This window comes from Notechis scutatus, chromosome 6, assembly GCF_049901735.1.
Source record: "Notechis scutatus isolate UNSWTSFEM ecotype Mainland chromosome 6, rNotScu1.2, whole genome shotgun sequence".
Lineage (NCBI taxonomy): Eukaryota > Metazoa > Chordata > Lepidosauria > Squamata > Elapidae > Notechis > Notechis scutatus.
The window spans coordinates 48,313,020-48,337,781 of record NC_142014.1 but is presented as its reverse complement, the minus strand read 5'-3'; the positions used below and the strand labels follow the sequence as shown (position 1 = coordinate 48,337,781).

Genomic DNA, 24,762 nt, shown 5'->3' with positions numbered 1-24,762 from the left:
CAAAAGCCGATACAAAAATTTATGCCACCAGATAAAAACTAAATGCACCAATTACTACATTAAACAAGAAGAAAATCTTCTACGCACCAATTCCACCTGCGCTTTCTACAACTTTATAAACAACAAACTAAAAGACTCAAGGTCCATCCCACCCCTGAAAGGACATAATGGAACGACTGCAACGACGACACTATTAAAGCCGACCTCTTGGCTCAGTATTTGTAAACAGCAATGGATCATGCCCAGTATTTCCTAGTCGAACCACAGACAACTACAATGATCTAATACATATCAATTTTACAGAAGACATTGTTGAAAAAGCACTACGCAATCTAAAACCATCTCTATCTATTGGACCGGACGGAATATCTGCCTACTTCTTAAAAAAGCTACCCACTGCCATAGTCGAATTTCTAAGCATAATCTTTGAAAAATCTTTCAGGAGCAGCTCCTTGCCAAAACTATGGTCACAAGCCACGGTCATCCCCATCTTCAAAAAGGGAGACCCCAGCCTAGTTGAAAAGTATAGACCAATCTCTTTATGCTGTGTTACCTGTAAAGTCATGGAATCGATTATTAACCAATCCATCATCCTCCACTTAGAAACAAACAACCTACTCTCTAATAAACAATTTGGTTTTAGGAAAAAACTATCATGTAATCTGCAACTCTTACACTGCAAAAACATATGGACTACACAACTTGATCAGGTCAAAGCAATAGATACAATCTACATAGACTTCTGTAAAGCCTTTGATTCAGTGGCACATGACAAACTACTCGTAAAACTAACATCTTACAGTATCTCTGGACACCTGCATTACTGGAAAGAAGCATTCCTGTCAAACAGACAACGAATGGTCAAAATTGGGAGCGTCCTATCAAATTCTGTACCTGTCAACAGTGGTGTCCCCCAAGACAGTGTTCTAGGACCAACTCTTTTCATACTCTACATAAATGACCTCTGTGATCATATCAAGAGCAACTGCATTCTCTTCGCTGATGATGTAAAGCTATTCAACACCACAGACAATACTTCTACCCTTCAAAAAGACCTTGACTATGTATCAGAATGGTCAAACAAATGGCAACTTCAAATCTCAACAAATAAATGCTCTGTCCTACATATTGGTAAAAAAAATCAGAAAATAAAATACAGGCTGAATAGTCAAGACCTTGTTGATGATCCAAACTCTGTCAAGGATCTTGGAGTACTCATCTCTAATGATCTAAGTGCTAGAGCCCACTGTAACTACATAGCCAAAAAGGCATTAAGAGTTGTTAACCTAATCTTACGTAGCTTTTTCTCTGGTAATATTACACTAATAACTGGAGCATACAAAACATTTGCTAGACCAATACTCAAATACAGCTCATCAGTCTGGAACCCATATTACGTATCTGATATTAACACAGTTGAGAAAGTCCAGAAATATTTCACAAGAAGAGTTCTCCACTCCTCTACTCATTGCAGAATACCTTATGCCACCAGACTCGAAATTCTAGACCTAGAAAACCTAGAACTATGCCGTCTTTGGTCTGATCTAAGTATAGTATACAAAATCATTGCAATGTCCTACCTGTCAATGAATACTTCAGCTTCAACCATAACAACATTAGAGCAAACAATAGATACAAACTCAAGGTTAATCGCACCAAACTTGATTGCAGGAAATACGACTTCAGCAACAGAGTGGTCAATGTCTGGAATATTCTACCTGACTCTGTGGTTTCTTCCCCAAACCCAAAGAACTTTAACCTTAGATTGTCTACTATTGACCTCACCCCTTTCCTAAGAGGTCTGTAGGGGGCGTGCATAAGCGCACCAACATGCCTACCGTCCCTGTCCTATTGTTTCTTTTATATTTTTTTATTTTTCTTATATGTATCCATGTATTCATAACTATGTTTTTACTTATACCTATTATCTTGTAAGCAATTGACAAATAACAATAAATAAAAAAATAAAAATAAAATAATTAGTCTGCAATACTGTACAAAATATTTGTGAATCAAGTGATAATTGTATTCCAAGGGGATTAGTTTCTACATTATTAATGGAGACTGGATTCATATTACACTAAGCCACAGTTTGGCTAAGCATAGTTTATTAATAAACTATAATTGGCTGGGCTTACATAATGTGGTAAATATTAAAACATGGTTTAAAAATATAGCAGTTGGGTTTAGATAGGCTAAGCTAAAACCAACCAAACCATTCCATCTTATAGAAGTGTGAAATATGAACACACCCATTATCGCAGAGGACATATTCTAATATTTTATTATTTAATTTAGAAATTCTAACTGATTCCTAATTGATTCTGAGTGGTTCACAATATAGTAAACAACAAAAACAAAATGCAAACCAAGTAAGCAAGTTGGGATCCAGTTACTCTGTAGAAAAATATAAACAAAAATACATTCAGCAAGTGACTCCATCCACCTTATCCCAAGGTCTGGGAGAACAGCCAGATCTTCTAGGACTTATGGGACATAATGAGTGCCATAAATGTTTCAAGGAGGAATGTTGTTCCAGAAGATAGGCATGATGACAGAGAAAAATCACAATAGATGGTGCTGTTTAATCAAATGAATTCAGAGTCTCCAGCTCTGCTGGCTTATACTGGCTGGGTAGAAACCAGGGCAGATAGGCAGTCCCACAAATAATCTAGACCAGGGGGGTCAAACTGGATTTCTCCGAGGGCTGGATCAACACCACTTCTCCTCCACAGGCCAGGCGGGGGGAGGGGGAGAGATGGGGCAGATGTCTCCTGCAGCACTTTGCTGGCCAAAACAGGCCACCGGGGGAGGGGGGTGCGTCCTGTTTTGGCTGCCTGAGGCACCATGGACTGGCCCTTTGCAATTTCCAAGCTGGTCCTGTGGGCCAGATTTAAGCAACCGGCGGGCCAGATCTAGACTTATGCTAGATAGGACTTTATTAGTGATAAAGGACTTTCTTCATAACTCATAAACTCATATCTGGGAGCATATTACAAGACAGTGTAGTTCATGAGTAGAAACATCACATGAGCATATCAAAGCATGCTCATCACCAGTTGAAGTGTCGTGTCCGTCGAGAAAGGAAGCTCGGAGTCAGTGACTTGGTTTCAGCTCTTTATTGGCTCCTGTAACAGCTTAACTTGGAAGGGAAAACGGCGGCTTTTTATTTCCGAGCCGCGGCGTCGCGGCCAATGACACCGCTTGAATCTCCCGCGATTGGTTTCCACCAATCGCGGGGATTCGCAACGGGCCAATCAGTGCGGCTCGCCGACCAATCCGGTCGCCGCGCGCCTAACCAATCGCGACGCGGGCTACGAGTATGTAAATTGACTCGTACAGAACACCCTCCCTCTTGGTTCGGTCCTACGTAACGTAGTCCCGTAGGTAGGCGGGCTTCGTACTTGTCTACTTGACTTGCGCAGCTTAGTTGTTGTTTGGTTCCCGGCCGGTTCGGTCGGGACTTCTGTTTCTCTTGGCCCTGTCGATGGAACCCCTGGAAGGTGTCGCTGGGCCTCTTGTTGCAGCTCCTCCCGGTCTACCCGGTTGGTCGAGCTGCGACTTTCGCCGCTCCTGCCTGGTCTTTCCGGGCTGGTTGAGCTGGCCTGGCTGTTCCTTCCTGGTGAGACTTCGGGCTGGCTGTTGACTGGTGAGTATTGCTGGTTATTTCCTATTTGGTCCCCTGTATCTTCCCTCCCCTCTTGGTTTGTGTTGTCGGGGTCGTCTGTGTTTGGTTGCGTGTCGGTTGTGTTTTTTGTTCTTGATCTTATTTGATCGATGTGGCGCTTCCATGTTTGTCCGTCGGTTGTCTGTAACCGGTAGGAGTGGGGTCCTGTCAGTTGGGTTATAGTTGCCGGTATCCATAATGGGTCTCCGGTAAGGTTTCTTGCATAGACATGCGCCGCTTGGTGCAAAAACCCGGTGCTTGCTAGATGAGTCCGGGGTTTTTCCGGGTTGTATGTGGGGTGTAGTCTGTCGAGTGGTGACCTTAGTTTTCTCCCCATTAGTAATTCTGCCGGGCTTTTGTTAGTCGTTGTGTTTGGGGTGATATGTTGTATTAGGAGCATTTTATTTATTTTTCTTGTATGTCCCCGTGTTCGATCTTTTGGAGGGTTCTTTTTGTAAATTGAACCATCCGTTTGCCCTACCATTGGCCGCCGGATGCGCCGTCGCTGTCAGTGCGTGTCGTATGCCTCGCTCCGCTAGGAATCTTTCGAATTCCAGCGAGGTGAACTGGGGTCCGTTGTCTGACACGATGACATCCGGGAGACCGTGGGTTGCGAAGAGTTTGTTTAAGACCTTGGTTACCGCATCTGTTGTGGTGGTCTTCATGTTGCTTACCTCCAGCCAGTTGGAGTAAGCATCCACCGTGATGAGGAATGTGTTCCCTTTGTGGGCCCGCAAAATCTATATGGAGTCTCGACCATGGTCCCCTGGGCGTTTCCCATTCTAATATTGGTGCTGCGGGGGATTTGGTCTGGTTTCTTGGCAGCGAGCACTTGGCTACCCAGGCCTCGATCTCCTTGTCCATACCTGGCCACCAAGCATAGCTTCTGGCCAAAGCTTTAGTCCTCACAATCCCGGTGCCCTTCGTAATAATTTTAATACCTTCCCTTGCAGTTTTTCTGGTATGACCACCCTGTCCCCCATAGCAAACAACCTTTCTGTAGTGACAGTTCTGTTTGCCGGTTTCGGAATGTCCTGAATGCTTCATCGTTGTCTTTCTCTGGCCATCCCTTTTCTACCCAATGTAATACCCGCGCCAGACGCTTGTCTTTATTAGTCTCTCGGGCAATGTCTGACGCGGTTATGGGTAGGTCCGGCAATGTCTCTATGCTGAGGGTGGCCGTGGGGAGCTGGATCGCTGCCTAGGTCGGGAAGCGGCGAGCGGCTCAACGCGTCTGCATGGGAGATCGCCTTCCGGGTCTGTGTGTGAGCCGGTAGTCGAGGCGGCGAGGAACTCAGACCACCTTGTCATCCTGGGGGATAGGATGTTCGGGGTGGCCTTGTTCCCCGCCAGGATGCCCAGCAGCGGCTTGTGGTCCGTGATGAGGGTGAATCGGCGGCCGTAGAGGTACTCGTGGAACTTTTTACTGCTGCGACGATGGCCAGTGCCTCCTTATCTAATTGGCTGTAGTTTCTTTCGGGTTTGCTGAGTGTTCTTGAAAAGAAAGCGATGGGTGCTTCTTTTCCGCCTGGGAGTGTATGGCTGAGGACAGCGCCGACGCCAAATGGTGAGGCGTCGCATGTGACGGCGATGGGTAGGGTCTCATTATACTGAATGAGAACGGCATCCGAGGTGAGCAGGTCTTTGGTATTCTTGAATGCGGTGTCCTCCCGCTTTCCCCAGGTCCATTTGGCCGTCCTGTCCAGGAGCCTATGCAAAGGTCTCCATGTCGCCTTTTGGGGCAAGAACACATTGTAAAATTTAGCAGTCCCAGAAATGCCTGCAGCTCTGTTTTGTTCTTGGGTGTGGGGGCTTCCTTTATGGCTTTGACCTTGCTTCCGGTTGGGTGGATGCCATGTCGGTCTAGGAGGTACCCCAGAAACTCGACTTGCTCTGTGTATAGCTGGCATTTCTCTTTCTTCACCTTTAGCCCGCCCCTTTGAATTTTTCTAGTACCTCCCTTAGGCGACCCTCTAGTTCCTCCTGGTTGGCTGCTGACACCAATACATCGTCAAAATAGGGAACCACCCCTTGATTCCTCGCAGCAGTCTCTCCATGAGGCTCTGGAAAATTCCTGGGCTACGCTGACTCCAAACTGGAGTCGGTTACAACGAAACGCCTCCCGGTGGGTGACTATTGTTTGCGCCTCGGCGGTTTCTTCATCGACCGGCAGTTGCTGATAGGCTTGCGCCAGGTCGAGCTTCGCAAAGACCTTGCCCCCCAGCGAGTGTAATAGGTGTTGCACTACTGGGACGGGTAGGCGCTTTGTTGCAGGGGCGCAATTGAGGGTGGCCTTATAGTCCCCGCAGATCCTTACTGACCCATCTGGTTTGACTGGGGTGACTATAGGGGTCTCCCACCGGGCGTGGTCGATTGGCTGCAAAACCCCCTGTTTGACGAGTTTGTCAATCTGCTCGCTATTTTCTTCCGGAGTGCAAAAGGCACCCATCTGGGTTTTAGGCGTATGGGGGCGACATTTGGGTCTAGGCTAAAAGAGATAGGGGGCCCTTTGTACTTGCCTAGGGTGCCGTCAATACTTCTTGGAAATCCTCGCCAGCTGCTGCTCCCAGTCGGCCTCTGTGGTGTGGTTTACTCCCGTGACCTCGATCCCGAGTGGCGCGAACCATTGGAGTCCTAAGAGGCTGGGTCGGTTCCGGTCCACGATAGTCAGGGGAAGTTTCACAGCGGTTTTTGAAAGTCACCTCGAACTGTCCGGTCCCAATGACGGGGATGCGGTTCCCCTGATAGTCCTTGATGATCAGCTTCTGGTTCTCCAGTCCTCTTTTCTGGATGTTCGGCACCAGGCGCTTGAGTTCTTTCCAGGCGACCATTGAGAGGTAGGATCCGGAGTCTACCTCCATCCGGCATGGCTCGCCCTCGATGCTCACCTCCACGTAGACCTTCCGGGCATCCGTGGTTTCGGCATGGCCGATGGTGACCGTCTGGTGGGTTTCTTCTCTCTGGCGGCCTTCTCCGCTCCGCCGTCCTCGGTTGTCTCGGTTCCAGCGATAGTCGGCTTGGCGATCTCTGGTTCTCGGGGGTGTCGTCTCGTCCCGGTTGCTTGGTTCTCGCCGGCGGGGCTGTGTGTCTTTTTGAGTCGGCAGACTCGGGCGATGTGGCCCTTCTTGTTGCAATGCCGGCAGATCGCGCGATAAACGGCACTCTGATCGAAGGTGATTTCCCCGCACCCGGCGCACTGGTTCCCCGACTTACGACCCCGTTGATCTCGCCGGTCCCGTCCTGTTTGTAGTCGGTGAACGTCTTCCTCCTCGTCCGTGGTCTCGGAGGTGGAGTCCAGGTCCCCGTGGTGTGTGGTGGTTTCCGTCGGCTTGTCTCGGGTTTTCAGTGTGGTCCCCTTGTCTGCCCTCCGAAGTCTGGCTGCTGACTTCCGGGTGGCTTCGCTGCGGAAGCTTCGGCCAGGCGTCCCGAGGTCGATGTTGCCTTTCGCCATCAGTCGACTTTTTAGTGCCTGATCCCTGAGGCCTAGGACCACGCGGTCTCGGAGGATATCGTCCAGGTCCCTGAACTCGCACATCCCCCTAGGTCTCGCAAGGCGGCTATAAAGTCGCTAATGCTCTCGCCCAGCCGCTGGTTTCGCCGATAGAACTCATCCCGCCGGATGAGGATGGGCACAGCGGGGCGTAGTGGTTCCGAAGGAGTGGCTCGAGATCGGCCCAGTCCATCGCCTTCACGTCCTCGGGCTTCGCGAGGGCTTTGGCCATCTTAAACACTGCGGGCCCGCAGTGTGTGAGGAAAACGGCCCTTTTCTTCTGCCCGCTTCGCATCCTTCAAATTGCTACTTTCGAGGAACATCAGGAATCTATCCGTGTACGATTCCCAGTCCTCGGTAGCGGGGTTGAAGGGTGCTGGTGGGTCATGCTGGCCATCTCGCCGGTCTTTGTCTTCCTCGACACGTGCTCGGTGGTTATTCTCTGGATCCCATCCTCGCCGCCAGTGTCGTGTCCGCCGAGAAAGGAAGCTCGGAGTCAGTGACTTGGTTTCAGCTCTTTATTGGCTCCTGTAACAGCTTAACTTGGAAGGAAAACGGCGGCTTTTTATTTCCGAGCCGCGGCGCGCGTTAATGACACCGCTTGACCTCCCGCGATTGGTTTCCACCAATCGCGGGGATTCGCAGACGGCCAATCAGTGCGGCTCGCCGACCAATCCGGTCCGCCGCGCGCCTAACCAATCGCGACGCGGGCTACGAGTATGTAAATTGACTCGTACAGAACAGAAGTTTCTGAGAGATTTTTTTAAGACCCCCTGTAGAGCACTCCCTGTAGAGCACCAGTGAAGTGAGTAGGACATGAGGCTTAAAGGGCCTTCCAATCAAAGAAAGGGCACAGCTACCACACAAAAGGGCCTTTTTGGCCACATCTGCAACATACTCTGAGCAGGAGTTGTGAAGCACCTGAATTTTGAGAAAATGATTATAGGGGTGCAGGAACAGTTTGTAAGTCCATTCAGACATCATAACTTTGAATAATTGCTGAAGAAATAGTCATAAGTTGAGAACTCAATATTCTTTCTGTGTTTAATATTTTTTTTAATGATTTTGATTTAATATTTCTTTTTCAGGTTCCATCTAGAGGAGGTTTCCATTCTTGAAATGTCTTGTGTTTTTCCATATGGGAAAATCTTTACTACGAACCAAGTAAAACACTGATTTTATTTTAGCAACTTCATTGGTTAGCTGAATGGTAGATTCAATTTGTATTTGGTTACTGGTATAATTCAAATTTTATGTCCATTTTCAAATGTGTTCTTTATTGTATACCCTTTTTTTAATTTCCATTGTTTAGCAATAAGCATTGTTCATGTATTTATTATAGCTAGATGTTTAAATTAAAAGAAGAAAAACAGCTCTGAGGAAGGTGGTTTGGAGCTAATTAATTATAACTATGACAGCTGTTAATATGGATGAAGAGATCTTTCATCTGGATAGGCTTGAAGCTGCCAGTAGATATTAAATCAAAATGCAAATTAGTTCTTGTGTTACTGAGAAATAAACACACGTATTAATTACTCATACTGTTTTACCTCATTCACTGTATCTTATCTATTCAAAGTATTTTCTTAATTTCAAATCTTTCATTAGAGGCTTATTTCAGTTTTTCTGAAAGCTTTCACTTATTGCATTACTCAAGAAATTGTCCGTTGCTACCAATATATATATATATGCCTGTCTAACATGTGATTCAAGAAAGTATGTGATTCTTTCTGTTGGGAAAATAAAAAACAATGAGTAGATCACAGTATTTTCTGAACTGATTGTTTTTCATCTAAGTTTTTTAAAAAAATATCTTGTTAATTCCCTCCTTGGGGTTTTCCACCTAAACTAATTTGCATTAGTTGTAGCTGTCCAGATTTTTTCCAATCCAAACAATTAATCTTTTTTTAAAATGTTTTTTTATGACCTGTTTTGGCTTTTGGAATTTTATGGAATAGATTTTAATACTGCTGTTTGTATATTGAAATCTTGCAAACTGCTTGAAAGAGTTTGGAACTATAAACCAGGACAAAATCCAATAAATACAATTTCACTGATAAATTATGGTTTTCAAATATGATATTTGCTTTGGAAATACATTGATTTTAAAAGCAAATGCACAAATGTTGGACATCCTTTGCAACTGAAATGCATGACTATAAAAGAGTACTCCATGTTACCAAAGAAGTAATTTAAAATGCATTTATTAATGTTACATCTTCTTTTTGCCCATCTCCATAAGTTAGCTTGAGTTTTGTGAACATTAATGAAAACTGATCAATAGCATGGACATAACATAGCTATAGGCTTCTGCCCATAAAATAATAAGGAGGAGCTATCAGTAATGAACAAAAGCAGGTGAGAGTGTTGCTGCTAAATAGAAACATTTTTTAATCTAATATTTGAAGTAAGGGCTATTTGTAAGATAGTGTTCCACTGCACAAGCTATTTGGCTGTTAGCCTTACTGCTGCCACTGCCACCACCATCATCCATACAGTACTGCCTTAACAGAAGAATGCTAGGTCAGAAAGGTCGTCCCTAAGCTTCTTTATCACATAGAAATTCAAAAAACCCGACTGTCTACAGATGAAGGGGAAAGCTGATAACTGTCAGGGGAATTCAGAAGCCTGGGAATCAAATCTTGTGGCAGGTGACAAAAAGTGAACATCTATTGGCATATTTATATTTTCAGCTTTTGTTGCTGCATTTCATGGATGTGGACAATAGGGACTATCTGACAATTTGACATTCACTTTCACATAAAAATCATCTCAACACAAGCTACAGAAATAATCCTCAAGATTTTGTTTTTCTGTCAGAAGAAGTTCATATCTGTTGCACATTTTAAATACATTTATTTAAGTAATATAGTATGCATTCATTAGAATGTGCAACTATATTAAAACCCTTCATCCCTTAGCTATAATTCTTAAGAGAATTTCAACAAACCGTCTTCAAGAAAATAAAAGTCTGCAAAGCAAAACAAGAACAAGATATACCAGCATAACACATTAACACAGAAAATAAATACTGCTAAAACCATCTGATAGTAAAATGCCTTGTATTCTATTAAGTTGTGGACATATATCTAATAACATAATTGTTAACAGAATAGCACAGCTTTATATCTTAGAGTCAAATATTATGCGGTAATAGAACTTGTTCCCATATAAATGAGTATAAAATTGCAACCTAACTCCTAGATGTTTATCTTATACTCTCATTCATGCCTAGATCATCTTTGAAAAAAGCTTAACTTATAATGGCTGAGATACTTATATATGCTATAACTATTAAAATGATAATGAACACATTTTGTACACAGAAAGGTACTATAAAGTAGTAATAATGGTAATCTTGTGAAACCAACCATGTAGTGAGTATCATACACATCAATCATGACTGAATATATTGTAGATGAACTAATATCAGTTTTTCCACTCAATCTATATATAGCTATTATAGAAATGCCATGCATTTGGATGGGTGAGATTATTTTACTGAACTTCATGAGATAGAAATGACATATCATTATCTGAGTTTTTCCACATTCCCAAATATGGCTGATTATAATAGAACAAATTTATTTTCAGTATTCATATTTTTATAATTCAATTATAATTCCTTGATAGTCTTGAACTTCAGGCTGATGCATACTGAATGCTTGAGAAATTTAACATTCACAAAATGACTTTTTTTTTGCTAAACTTTTCAAAGAACAGGGAGTCTCCATTTGCTGTTAATTAAGGACACCTACCACTGTTGCGAATTCTTTCTTCTAAAAGATCAGCATGTCCTCTAGGAAGTTTCCTATTAAAGATTTCAGCTGATCTAAGGAACATAGCTTCTACTGCTGAACCTTTCAGCAAAGCAATTTGATCCTCATGATCCAGGATTTGAAAACCTGAAATAAAACGTGAGAACATTAAACTAGCAGTCAGAAAAATGGTTGTTAGAGTGACAAAGTTACACTCTAGGATAACTAAAATACATAGATAAATCTCCTTTCTCAGCACAAAAAAGAAGCTACTTAATTATAAAGACATATTTGAAGGGTGTATTTGTTTTGGTTCCCAAGCCACCAAACAAGAATTCATCTAGTTTTTTTTTTCATATGTACACATTCTCTTAATCTAATTTAAGATCACAAGGTGATTATTCTCAACCTAATTAGCATATTACAAATTAACTTCCTGTTTGTGGGTTAGAAGAGAGCTGATGTGGTATCAATTTACAGTATTTAACTGGATGCTTTCCAACTCTTTAATTCATTTTTTTGTTCTTGCTTTTCCTTTGTTCCAATTAGCTTAATGAAAAGAGACTATGTAAAAGAACTTTATATAATATTACCTAAAAATAAGGTATCATGTAGTAGGAAGGATTTTTATTTATCAAATTTAGGCACCACTCATTTCAGTTTAAGTTTTCAAATAAAGATCTCCAAACATCATTTTAAAGGCAAATTATTAACATTGGCAATATTTTAATCAGTTCTGCTTTCTAATTATAACAACTACACTCTGTGTTCTCTTTATAAAAGCACAGAGATAATTGGGTAAAAGTGTTCTGGTTTATGTGCATTTATTTTCCTAGCCCCACACCAACTAGTCATAAACTGATATAGAAGAGACCTGGGTTAGCTGTGGTGGAGGCTTGGTCTATCAAGGTGAATGGAATACGTCTCCACCAATCCCCAAATAAGCTTCCTTAGAGCCATGTTAATTTTCATTGCCCTGAAAATATTATGAAATCAAACAAACATTTAATTTATAATATCTGCCCTACTGAGACTTGGTCTAATTAGAGTTAAAACTGATATTTCAGCTAAATATCTGTAACCTGATATGGTCTGACTTATTAATAATTTAGAACAGCACAGCACTACATTTATTGATCACTTTTTACAACATCTACTGTTAATTGTTTCCATAGGTAAATTTTGCCTATTTTCTTTTTTAAAATAGTAATTGTATTAAAAATTACCATTGCAACAATACAAACTAAAAAAGTAAAAAAAAGAAAAAGAAAAAATAGAAAGTACAGACACTTTCTGAAAAATGAAAGAATAAGAATAAAAAAGAAATATATGACTTCCCTCTTCATCAAAACTATAGACAATTTTAATAATTTATCACCTTCTGTTAAGATACAACAAATCCTACCTTTTTCCATATCTCATCTTTTATCTATAAATAAATCCTTAAAGCTATGTCATTTCAATCCAGATGTCCTTAAAAATCCATTAAGGGTTACAAGAGATAAGAATATATTTATTTTAACCTTGATCAAATAAACTATCTTTATATTCTTTCTTTTTTACTTCTAACAATATTTATCTTTAATCCCTTCAAATAATTCCTAGAACTTGATTTCTTTTCATTTTTTTATTTTTCCTTTTTCATAAAATTTTTAAATCAAGAAATCCTTTATAAATCCAATCTAGGAAAATTATCCAAGTCATTCTCTTGGTTCGTTATTTGCATGTCCCTTTTAATTATTAGGCTATCAGCCTTCTGTATGTCCAGTGTAATATCTTCTTCTACATCATTCTTGTAGCCTGTCATATTTAAATTCACTTTCAAGTCAGTCTCACTATTGTCAAATAAAATTGGTTCCTCTTCCATAATATTTTTTTAAAGACAATCTCACTATGTGGTTTCTTCTAATTGTCTCTAGTATCCAATTTTTAAAGTCCTTTAAAAAAAAAAGATGAATTCAAGACACTTTCCTATGATAAGAATTCTTATAATTAATTCCAAAAATATATTTCAAATTTATCTGGACCATTTGTAATTTTCTAAAAGCAAAGGTTTAATCACTCTTTTGCTGTTTATTGTCTCCCTCTAATTTTTAAGGGCTTAGTCTTGTATTTAAAACTTATTATTAAGGATTGGAGGAATATGCCACAACACCTGTTGATCCACAAGTTCCTAATAGTTAAAAATTATATGATATACAATTCCCCAATCTATTAAGCAGAAGCATTGAATTTAAGATGGTTGTCATCCTGAAATTTATGTCCCCCCTCAGTATTTATAAAATCTATAAAACAACTTTCATCAGTTATTTAATTTTAAAAGTTATTAATATTATTGTTGCCTTTTACTTTCTATTTTTTTATTTTTAAACTATTTTATTAGGTGTCTTGAGTATTAATTAGATTAGGAGGATTAAAGCAATATAAAATAAAAAAAATCTCTCTGACTAAAAATAGAATTTGACCAAACTTATTCAACATCTCATTACCTGGTAACCTTTTAGTGAACTCCACAAGGATTTTAACATGGCTAGTGGCCATTTCTGTTAAAATAAGAAAATTTTCTTCTGCACTGAAGTCCTCTTGTAACTGATAATCAAAACAAAATAATCATTAATTATAACTAGTCATAAAAAATAGGAATGAGTTATTAATTTTTCTTTAACAATTATCTGAAATGTATAGGGTTAAATATAAAACAGTTGAAAATTATTAAAGTATGAATATTACAGAAAAATGATTATTTTAGACAACAATAAGAGAAAATGAAACAGATAGAGACAGTATAGCAGTTTAAAAGTGTCATAATCTTATACACTGTAGATGGAAAATAGAGGATGTTGCACATTCAACTTTTTGTACAATAGATTAAAAACTTTCTGTTCTGCTTGTTAGGAGATCTGTATCCAAATTCTATGCCTTCACTTCATGCTGGACCAGACTACATATAAATAGCAGTACTTCAGCTAGACTGCAAAAATTCAGAGGATGCCCAAATAATTACAAGTTAAAAGGTTTTTTTTTCTTTTTAAACTTTGTTGCCACCTAATGGCCATTAAATTTTGTAGCCAATATGGTACAGAGGTGTCAAAATAGCCACTAAACCCCTACTGTTTATTGACACTTTTTCACACTACTTTAAGCCAAAAATATTGATCACTAAATCATTCTATGAGAGAGAAAGCATGTATACTTACAAGTTTTTTGGTAACTTCAGGAGGAATCCGCTGTTTATTATAGGAATCCATTATATAACGAAGAAGATTCTGTTGTTCCGGGCTTAATTTTACTTTCTCCTATACTGGCAAAAAAATTAAACCGTAACTGAGCATGATTTTCTACTTCATATTTAGATTTAACTACACACCTTTGAGCATCTTTCCTGATTTCAATAATACAATGGAATCATTTACTTTTGCATTATAGATAGTCCTCAGTCCTCTTACACCAATTGGAACTAGAATTTCCATCACTAAACGATACAGTCATAAAATGCAACAGAACATGACTGTGTTATTTAGCAATAGCAATCCCAGCAGTCTCTGTTGCCATTGTAGTTCCCAGAACCATGCAGGTTGTTAAGTGAGAAGAGGTTGGAGGCCCAGCCAAACAGTGCACAGGGAGGAGGGGCCATGTTCGTGCTGTGGGGTGTCTGTGTACAATGGGATAGTACTATAAGTATAGGCAAGTAGGAAGGGGCCACAAGTGGTTGATGGGTTGGCTGGGGCTGTAGGTAGATCCTATAAAATGTAGATGGACTGGTAAGGGCTATGGAAAGTGCTATGAAGGGTGGATCTGGTGGAGTGGTGCTACTGAGTATGAGATCCCTGAGATTTCATACTCCATAAGCATTTGGGGAGAAAAAAGTGGCAAAAGCAACTGATGGGAGTGATGTGCAACCTTCTCTTCTATCTTCTCCATTGACTTTGCTGTGGGAAGCCAGCAGGGAAGGTTGAAAATGATGACCAGTGACTTCCAAATGCTGCAGTCACCATAGGTGTGAGTGGGTTGCCAAGTGCCTAGATTGTGACCATATGAACTTTGAGGACTAGTCATAAGTACCACACTTTGAATGATCACTAAATGAGCAGTTATAGTTCGAGAACTACCTGTATATATGCAAAATAAAATAATAAATGCATATTTTCAATAATCTTAGATATAAATATTTTTGCAAGGAACTCAAGGCTATATCAAGCTAGTAACAATAGTAATACATTGATTAGTTGTTAGTCCATATCAGAATACAAAATATAGAACAGAACAGTAGTAAAATCATATGCTATACAAACTATGTGTATGTGATGGGAACACCTGTTACTACCAAGATAAAACATGCCAGACCTGTAAATATTTACTCTTTCTTTCTTTCTTTCTTTCTTTCTTTCTTTCTTTCTTTCTTTCTTTCTTTCTTTCTTTCTTTCTTTCTTTCTTTCTTTCTTTCTTTCTTTCTTTCTTTCTTTCTTTCTTGTACCTTAGAGTCCTGATAATTGTCTGGACTAGTCTTTGCAATTTTCTTGGCAAGATTTCAGAAGTGGTTTGGCATTGCCTGCTTTCTGGGGCTGAGAGAGAATGACTGGCTCAAGGTCACCCACCTTACTTTGTGCCTAAGTCAGGACTAGAATTCATGGTCTCCCAATTTCTAGCCAGGCAGCTTAACCCCTACAATGAATTAGCCACATCTGTCATTGCATCAATACTCTAGATCAGTGGTTTTTAACCTTTTCTTCACTACTGTTCCTTTTAAATATGTTTTGTGGCCATGGACTATGGCCATAGACCCCCAAGACTTAAGATTTAAATCAAAAGATTTCTTTAAGCTTTCGTGGACCCCCCTGTGGTGAAATCACAGCCCCCAGTGGTCTGTGGACCAAGATTGAGAAACACTGCTGTAGAATTAAACAGAAGACTTACTTATTTGTGTTATTAAAAGCTCATCTTTCTATAAGATAGAAATTTGCTTGTCAGAATTGTTATTCAGTTTTCCATACTTACTAGATGTATCAAAGGATTGATGAAATGCTACAGTAATTTTATTACCTTATAGAATTTAGTTGTAGATGACACTTTCTTCAGGTCAGGTCTCTCGAGATCCTCACTAATAGCTTCCTCTGGGGGCTGTGATGTATTTTTTCTTAGTCGTTTTGACTTGCATTGTATTTCGGTTAACAAACCTGAATATTAGAAAGTGAATGCATATAATTTGGACAACTGACACTTACCAGTTGATAATCTGACAATTTATCAAATCAGTTGGTAATTTGACAATTTATCAGTTGGTAAATGACACTTATGTTGGTAATCCCCAAAGTAACAAATAAAGGCTCATGTGCAATTACAATCTCCTATAGCATCTTTTTTTATTAATTCATATGTTCAGGTAAAATTGTCCAGGGGTGGGTGCAACTACATCCATTCCTAGACAAAGTTGGTTTAGCAACTAGGATCATATGTCTCCAAATGCTGCTGGATGATCCTTCCTATCACTCTACATCACAGGCAGAGGTGGTATTCAACAGGTTCTGACCAGTTCTGGATAATCGGTAGCAGAAATTTTGAGTAGTTCAGAGAACCGGCAAATACTACCTCTGACTGGAGATTTTACAGTATCCTTCCCCTGTCACTCCCCCAAGCCACGCCCATAGAACTGGTAGTAAAAAATATTTGAATCCCACCACTGATCACAGGTGTCAAACTCGATCATGTTATGGCCCGGATCATGATGTATTGCGATGCTTTTTGCCTTTGTGGAGCTGGGGGGGGCGTGGCCTGTGTATGACGTATCTGGCTCGTGGGCCAGCAGTTTGACAGCCTGTTCTACATATTATATTAAAACTTAGACAATTCCAAAAATACATTCTCAGTAAAATTGAGGAGATATTCACTTACTGACATTATTTCAGAAAATTATCTGTTTTGTCTATTAATACTTGAAACATGGTGGTGAAAATATATTTGTAAAGTTATTGCCAAAGCTGGATCTATGTCATTCCTCCCATACAATTGTTCAAAGGAATATAGCCAACTTCTCTATTCAGAATATTAAAAATTCAATCTTACTATATCAGTTTAAGAAGATAAAATACTGCTGTCCAAGAATACAGAAATGATGATGCAGGACTATAGCAACCATAACAAATGGAATACTTTTGTGTGTGTGTATACATATACATTTTTTCACTTGGGACAATGAATAAAAGAGACTAAATATTGTTGAGGAAGATATCTATGAAAATGCTTAATTCAGCAATGAATAGTTTTAATATCCTGTATATTGTAAAATCATGCAACATAGAAATCAAACTTCCTCTATTACTGAAAGAAAAGGAAATTTAAGGGATTAAAATAACAATTCCACATAATATCTCTAAAGATTAAAATCGCATTTAGAACCACAACATAGGCACTAGACTTAGTGCTGACTTTGATGGTTTCAGCACCGGGCCCTCAGCAAACTGGCATTCTCCAGATGTGTTTAATGTAAATCACATTATGAATACTATCAAAGAGTGACAGTTGCTTCATATGCTAGAGGAAAAAGACATTTCCGCATATCCATGAACCAGAAAACACATGGTATACATATACCAGGGCCAGATAGCTTATTTCACATATTCAGGTGGATGTCTCTTGTTCTAAATAACAGTACTGAACAGAACAGCAAATATCTGACAAATGGTTCTATTGTATTAGATTTCCCCCCAATTTTTACTGTATTGTTTTATTTGTTTTATTGTATTACAAGAACAGTCATATATCCTTCTAAACTATGTAATAAAATCTCAGAATTATTTCCAATGACAAGCTTGTCTTTCCAACAAAGCATGAACCCGATTTGAGTGAGGATCGCTTTCTACTTCTGAGCTAGAAACGTATCTCTAACTGCACAAAAACTTGTGTAATCACTAGATCATGATGATTCAGGAATGCACAAATAAAGTAATAAAAACCGCAAGATTGCCCACCTTTTTTGCAGTATAGCAACATTTTACAGGAATAATTGCAGTACTTTCTTATGAGTAAAGGCTCAAAGTCCAAGGCAATGTTAATTTCAAAGAGATCACTTTGCTTAAAGTCAATTTACAAAAAAGTTACAAGTTTAACTATCCGGCAAACCTTGAAGGTTATTTTTAAATTAAAAATGAACAGCACCACTCCTTATTCAGAGGTAGTTACAGCTTGCATGATGTTCTCATTCCTGTACTTTACAAGAATCTGCTTATGTTTAAATTATGAGTTATATGACTCTCATAGTAACAAAGTACAAGTTTCCATTTCAGAGGGAGATTTAAGTCACAGTGCCTTATTGCTGGCCTTTGCTTCACTCAAGACTATCTGAGAAAATGGCCAGCTGGTTTGAAAGTTTCCATTTCCTTGGGCAGCATTAGTTACGTTGCCCTATTTTTTCCTGTTTATTTTTATTTATCAGATACAAAATTAGTACTGAAGATACACACATTCCTTCTTTCTCTTGGAACAACCTGACTTTATTTTTAAGAAAGCTTATTTTTATGGCAAGCTTACAAATTCATTGAGGGGTCTGACTACTGTGGCAGCCTCATTTGTTTGCCTGCTTGAGCACCAAGGGCAGAGAAGGCATATAACAAGATCTTTGCTTTTAAACTGACAGCATAAGGGGATCAATTATAGTATATTTTTTTCATTAATTCTGAAATGCTAATACAGTCTATTGTTTTCTGCAAAGCATGAGAGTTGATATAGCATCTTGTGGGATCAGATTGGAGAGGCATATTAAAAATTCAGAGTAGATTAATTTCCGGTGTGAGCTTAAACTGGTTTGATCCTGCAATTATGCTAAAATAGCTGAAGCTACCAGTAGGAAAGATCCAACAGCTTGAATCCTACCCTTGCATGTTTACAAAACACAACACATGCCAAGAAAGTAAAATTTAAAAATACAATTATAAGTCTAATGTTAGTTAAGTAGAATACAAACAATGAATCTGATCTTCATTTTTTTTCCTAAACAGATGAATTAAAAGATCATATTATCTTTTCCTAACCATCTATAGCCCCTATATTATATTTAAAAAATGAAAATAGCTGTGTACATACATTCTGCCAGCATTCCTACTGCTTTGCACTTTTGTAGACGGCACTTCTGACACTTTCTCCTCATATACATGTCCATCTCACAGTTTCCTCCATTTTTACACTTGTATTCAGCATTTTTAGTGATACTCCTTCTGAAGAAACCTGATGATATATGCAAAATAATATTTCAGATTTAAAACCAATACTAAAATGATTACTATATGAATACCACTAACTTAAGATGCTTCTAGTTGCACAAATGTGTTTTATAGATCACAGTAAAAGTTTTATCTAGGCTGAATTTCTAACTTGAGTATAATCGGTTAGTTCTCAAATATTGCATATTCTGTTATCATCTAAGTGGGTTCATATGTCATACTAAGTTATAGTCAACTTTACATATTTTGTTAACCCATAAGCCATCGTTTACCAACTGCATAGGCTGAAATACACACAGTATACTGCATCTAAGTCATGGTGGTTTATCATGCTATTTGAACCAGTTTGGCTTACATGTTGTACTGCATTGCATGTTGTATTTCATTGCAATGTAAATTTGTTGGCCTTGGCTTAGGGCAGTGGTGGTGAACCTTTTCTGCACTGAGTGCTGAAATGGGAGCATGTGCACCCGTGCCAGAAACAGGAAGAGCAGCTCCATGGCATATGTGCGCGGGAGCACCAGAAACTGGAAGCTCAGCTTCCCAGCGCACACTCTCTATATATGTGATATATATATATGTGATATATATATGTGATATATGGAGCACACATCTCTCAATCTTTCACTTGTATGACATATGGAGTAGACAGTTGTACCAGATTATTGCATGATAATTAAATACAAAAGCTATTCCAGGTAAGGAAATTTTCTAGTGCTAGCAAGATAAATGCACTAGAATGGAATTATAAGATCAAAACACCTGCCCTGGAGGGTTGGGAGCTTTGTGCCCTCCTGACTTGATAGTGAAGCAAACCTACTTCTGAACCTTTTGTTAAACAGTGAATGATCTTGTCACATAGTTCCATCTGTTGACCTATCTGTAATCACACAACCTTATCATGGTAATACTACTGACAGACATTTATGAATCTAAACAGTATTTCTCAACCTTGGCAACTTTAAGGTATGTAGACATCAGTTCCCAGAATTGGGGGGGGGGAAGAGGGGTCTTAAAGTTGCCAAGGTTGAGAAGATCTGAACAATGACTCTACCTTTAGATAAGTAGATGAATTCTATATAAATAGTTTGCTCTATTTTAAAAAACTTTTCCTACCTTTGCAGCCTTCACAAGTCAGGGCGTTATAATGGTACCCAGAGGCCTTGTCACCACAGACAACACACAGCTCTTTTGTTCTTCCAGAGAGTAGACCCACTCGAGATTTCTTGGCTACAGGAATGTCTACCAGATCTGTCTCCTTGGTTTGTAAGTTATTAGAGGGCATTTTTCCAAGTTCATACATTGCAGGAGAATGCCATTCTTCAGATTGTGGAGGATAAAGACTAACACTTGAATAATAAGGTGGTAATGTGATTGGAGGTTGCATTGGGCAAAAATGCATAGTGTTGTACTGTGAGTAGGATGACACATCAGTATCTTTCACTGCAGAAATCATTGGATCCGGATGTATACCTCAATAAGAACACAAGATATATTTCTAAGTCAATCTTCCAGGAACAGTTATTTTCATTCAAAATAATCATTGTCATTTTCTTCTTGTTGTACATCCTTGCAGTGTATATTAATGTTCAATTATCCTGAGCTGAAATTGCTCGGTGTGCTTAGGTGGGTCTAATTATAGTGAGACCTTGGATTAACAAATTTGTGATATGAAGTGGATGCATACTTCATTTAGACAGCTCCCTGATTTTATAGATTAAATAAGGATGTTGCCCTTTATACTGAGTTTTTACTGAATATGGCAGTGGTTTTGTCAATTACATACAGATTATGGATATTGATGAAAATGACAGATATGAATTTAATAGACATTTCACATTAGTAGATACTCCCCCCTGAGTGTTCTATTAAACTGAGATTTTACAGCAGGGGTCCCCAACCTCCAGTCCATGGACTGACACTGGGCTGCAGCATGCCAGAAACCAGACCACGCAAACAAGCAAAGTCCCATCCACGGATGCAGGCAGCACATGAAACCACGCCCCTGTCGGGTCCGCGGAAAAACCTCTCTCCACAGAACCAGTCCCTGATGCCCAATAGGTTGGGGCCACTGTTTTACAGTATTGGATCTACAACATACATTTTTAAAAAAATTAATGTGTTTCTTTTTTCTCATTAACTTTGCTGGATCCCCTTAACATGCTCATTCTTTTTAGATTTGGTTGGGCGTCTGTGGGTGTATATATAAACTTTATGTAGGAAGAAGTTGTATATGCCGCATGAGGGGACTACACATATACAACACATATGCCAATTAGTGGTGGATTGTAGGGCTGTGGTAGGGACTGTGGAACAACTTCTATACTGCATATGAAACTTTTCCCCAGGATTCAGAGGCCTGCTTTTCCATATAGAAGGCACTCTTTAAAAGTAGAAGGGAAAGATGTGATGGAGACTGTTCTTTTTCTCCTCTTCTGCCTAGGTGAGAGACTACTTAGCTTTCCAAAGAAAAGCTTCCCTCTTTCCCTGTCCCTCCCACTCCTACCCCAAATATATTTACATAGTGAAATAGAAATGGTTGTGTGTTTATATGATTCTAAATATTGAACAGTCAGTTGCTAAGACTGTGTGCGTACATTTGCTGATAAAAATCACATATAAATACTGCTAGATTCCAATGTGGTTATTGTGCTTGTATTGTGTGAACAGAGTCAGTGAGTTTGAAATTATGATTAAATGTTTTTAGTGGACTCAGTGCAAAAACAGTTGCTGTATTCAGTTTTCAGTATAAATATTTATAGGAACCATTTTAAAAGTACAGTGCTGAAAATCTGAAATCACTGCTTTCTTACAGTTATTTTTCTTTTCAATGAAAGCTGTAATATTCTGTTTTTACTAAATAATTCACATTCTATCTCTGTCTTCCTTAAATTTATCTGATACTTTAAAAAGCCATTGAAACTAGTAGCTTTGCTAAATACAACATTTCAATAGTTAATTATAAATCTTACATAGTGGCATTACAAGGATTAACAGATGCAAATTTCTTCAAGCAATATCAAATCAGATTATTTCTGATCTGATCTTGGTCATATTTAAAACTTTAAATCTTTGTTACATCATTTGCGTACATAAAGAACACTTTTCAGAGTAAGCTATGGACTGCAAAAGAAAGATTGACTGATTTCTAAAGAACCATTAAATGCTCCTAATGTATTAATTCATTAAAGAAGATTATGTAACAAATACAAGTTTTACCTAGTTAGTATATGATCTTGGTTATCCTTTTTAAATCAAATAACCATTGCAATAATGATAATAATATCAATCACAATTTGGGGTCGTGGCCAGGTTCAAGATCCAAGTGCTGTGCAACAGGGTGAGCTCTCATTATTTGCCCCAGCTCCTACCCACATAGCAGTTCAAAAGCATGCATAATAGGTACCACTTAGGTGGGAAGGTAACATCATTCTGTATGTCTCGGTGTATAGTCATGCTGGCCATATGACCCCAGAAGTGTCTTCAGATAATGCTGACTCCCTTGGCTAAGAAACAGAGATGAGCACCACCCCCTAGAGTCAGACATGACTGGATAGGGGAAACCTTTTCCTTATTAATCACAATATTATTCACAACTGTAATGTTGTGGTATCAAATTATCAGAAATTAATATACTTGAGTCTTAATATTATATTTCAATTTCCCAAACCAATAACTTTACATGTTTTAGAGTATTTTCAACCTACCTATGCTGATTGGGGTAAGATGACAGCTGTAGTCTAATACATCTGGAGGACACCAGGAAGGAGAAGATTGGTCTACTACAAATCAAAAATAAGAAGAACCAAAATCACCATATTAGAAATTATTGTGTAGAGTAAGAAAGCTCCAAGGTAGGTAGTTCCAAGCTGAATTAGTTATACATACAAAAAGAAATAATCGTATTTGGATGTCTTAGGTTATAAACTTCAGAGTCTAGGCATGGTTTCATTATAAATGCTATAAAATGATCTTATTTAGTATTAAGAATAGCAAATGAGTAAATTGGCACGATATCTTACCTTTTAAGAGCATACCAGTTTGACAATTTAAGCAGAGTTCCTGATTTTTTTAAAACTTTATAATATGGTTTTTCTTCTGCTTTCTTAACTTCCAAACCTCTAATCACAAATGATAAGTAAAACTTCCTTTGAGACCAGCCAAGGAAACAGTAGGGCAGAGGTTACACAGTTTACTGATTAACTTTATCATGAGAAATAAGTTGAAAAAATAGCTACTACAACTGTCCAGCCCAATTTGGTGACATTTAGAAAAATTGCATTCATAACTATAGGCTTGCCTGCTGTATTATTTCTTATGTATTATTTCTTGTTTTTCTAATGAATTATAAAAATACTGCTTGATAAAATAAGCCAATCAACCAATATGTTATAATCACAATGAAAAAATAATAATATAAAACTGAAACCATTACTAAAACTGCTGTGGGAAATGAACTGCTTCATCAAGATGCCTCATTGTAACAGCCAGCAAGTCAATATGACAGGGTTGTAAATAGGTCGACTGCTTGATATCAAATTATGTTTTCCTCTTGGATTTGCCAGAGTTGTTTCTAGAGAAGGAGTGCTCTTTGCCTCATGGGGAAACACATGTTATTCTTCCCCCTCCCCTCAAGATAAGAGGTCCATTGGGAGAATCACCTCTGTATTAAAAATATAATTTATAAGGAAGGGAATTCTGGAGGAGGGTTGGGAGCTTTTCATCATGTCTCAAGTTAGCCAAATGCTTTATGCTGTTGCTGGCCATCAATATGTTCCAATCAGCTTTTTGTGCAACACAGTCTTGCTACCAGCTGGGCTCCTCTCATCTCACTGGCCAATGGTTCTGAATCCAAGCAGAGTGATCTGCTGCCATGTGGGAATATACCATGTTAGCTGCCTGCCACTGACAAAAGGTGAGGGAGAATTTAACTCCTACCAAAAATAATCAGCATTCAGAAAAACATGGTGAGGAATACTGAGGAGTTACTGATCACCATGGCAAAAATAAAGATTATTACTTTACTATATAGCTGATTTGTTGAAGATATATGTCCAAATAATGCTAACAATGTAATATATGAAAAAAATCACTATTTACTCAAACTATTTTACTAGATTGTATTTTATACACTCTTAGAAAATCTTTTCTATTCTAAACCTGATGCCACCTGCTCATTGCTTGCAAAACCCATCTATTCTTATCTTTTGGCTAAGTTAATGGGATGCCCTTATATGCTGACAGCTGAAAACAGAAGCTGTGACAGACAGATTAAAGGAAGTATGAGGAAGATGGAAAGATAAACAGCTGAGGGGAAGAGGCAGAGAGAAGAAATAAGACAAACAATGAAAGAATGCAGAAGAATCGCAAAGGAAAAACAGTTAACATCCCCTCCCATCTTCCCCATCGACAAGATCACCACATTCTTTCATCTATAAGTATATTTTCAAACAAAAGAAAAGAAAACTTACACAAGAATTTGTTAATTTCTCACATGATATATACTTTGACTAAATGTAAATGTTGCTGAATGATGGGGAAAGACATTTTGACAGGGTCAAGAAATAAAATTGGTTGAAGCACAGAATTGATTGAAGAGAATACTTGTGGCTCAAGGTTAAATTCAGGGTTAAA

General features: G+C 38.8%; 1 protein-coding gene across 2 annotated transcripts in view; it reads right to left on the bottom strand.

Moving 5' to 3' along the window:
- The window catches only part of NR1H4 (nuclear receptor subfamily 1 group H member 4), a 34,063-nt gene that overhangs the window by 4,638 nt on the left and 4,663 nt on the right, over nucleotides 1–24,762 (bottom strand). Inside the window, exons 1-8 of one of the 2 annotated variants that reach the window (XM_087968162.1) lie at nucleotides 23,151–23,268; nucleotides 22,836–22,907; nucleotides 20,245–20,601; nucleotides 18,992–19,132; nucleotides 15,956–16,089; nucleotides 14,113–14,211; nucleotides 13,405–13,504; nucleotides 10,916–11,062 (exon numbers count right to left, since the gene is read on the bottom strand). In XM_087968162.1, the coding sequence (XP_087824288.1) occupies nucleotides 10,916–11,062; nucleotides 13,405–13,504; nucleotides 14,113–14,211; nucleotides 15,956–16,089; nucleotides 18,992–19,132; nucleotides 20,245–20,601; nucleotides 22,836–22,907; nucleotides 23,151–23,163 (1,063 nt within the window). In that variant the 5' untranslated portion in view covers nucleotides 23,164–23,268. Of the gene's footprint in view, nucleotides 1–10,915; nucleotides 11,063–13,404; nucleotides 13,505–14,112; nucleotides 14,212–15,955; nucleotides 16,090–18,991; nucleotides 19,133–20,244; nucleotides 20,602–22,835; nucleotides 22,908–23,150; nucleotides 23,269–24,762 lie in introns of those variants that run through there. The other variant, XM_087968161.1, reaches the window with a different exon arrangement.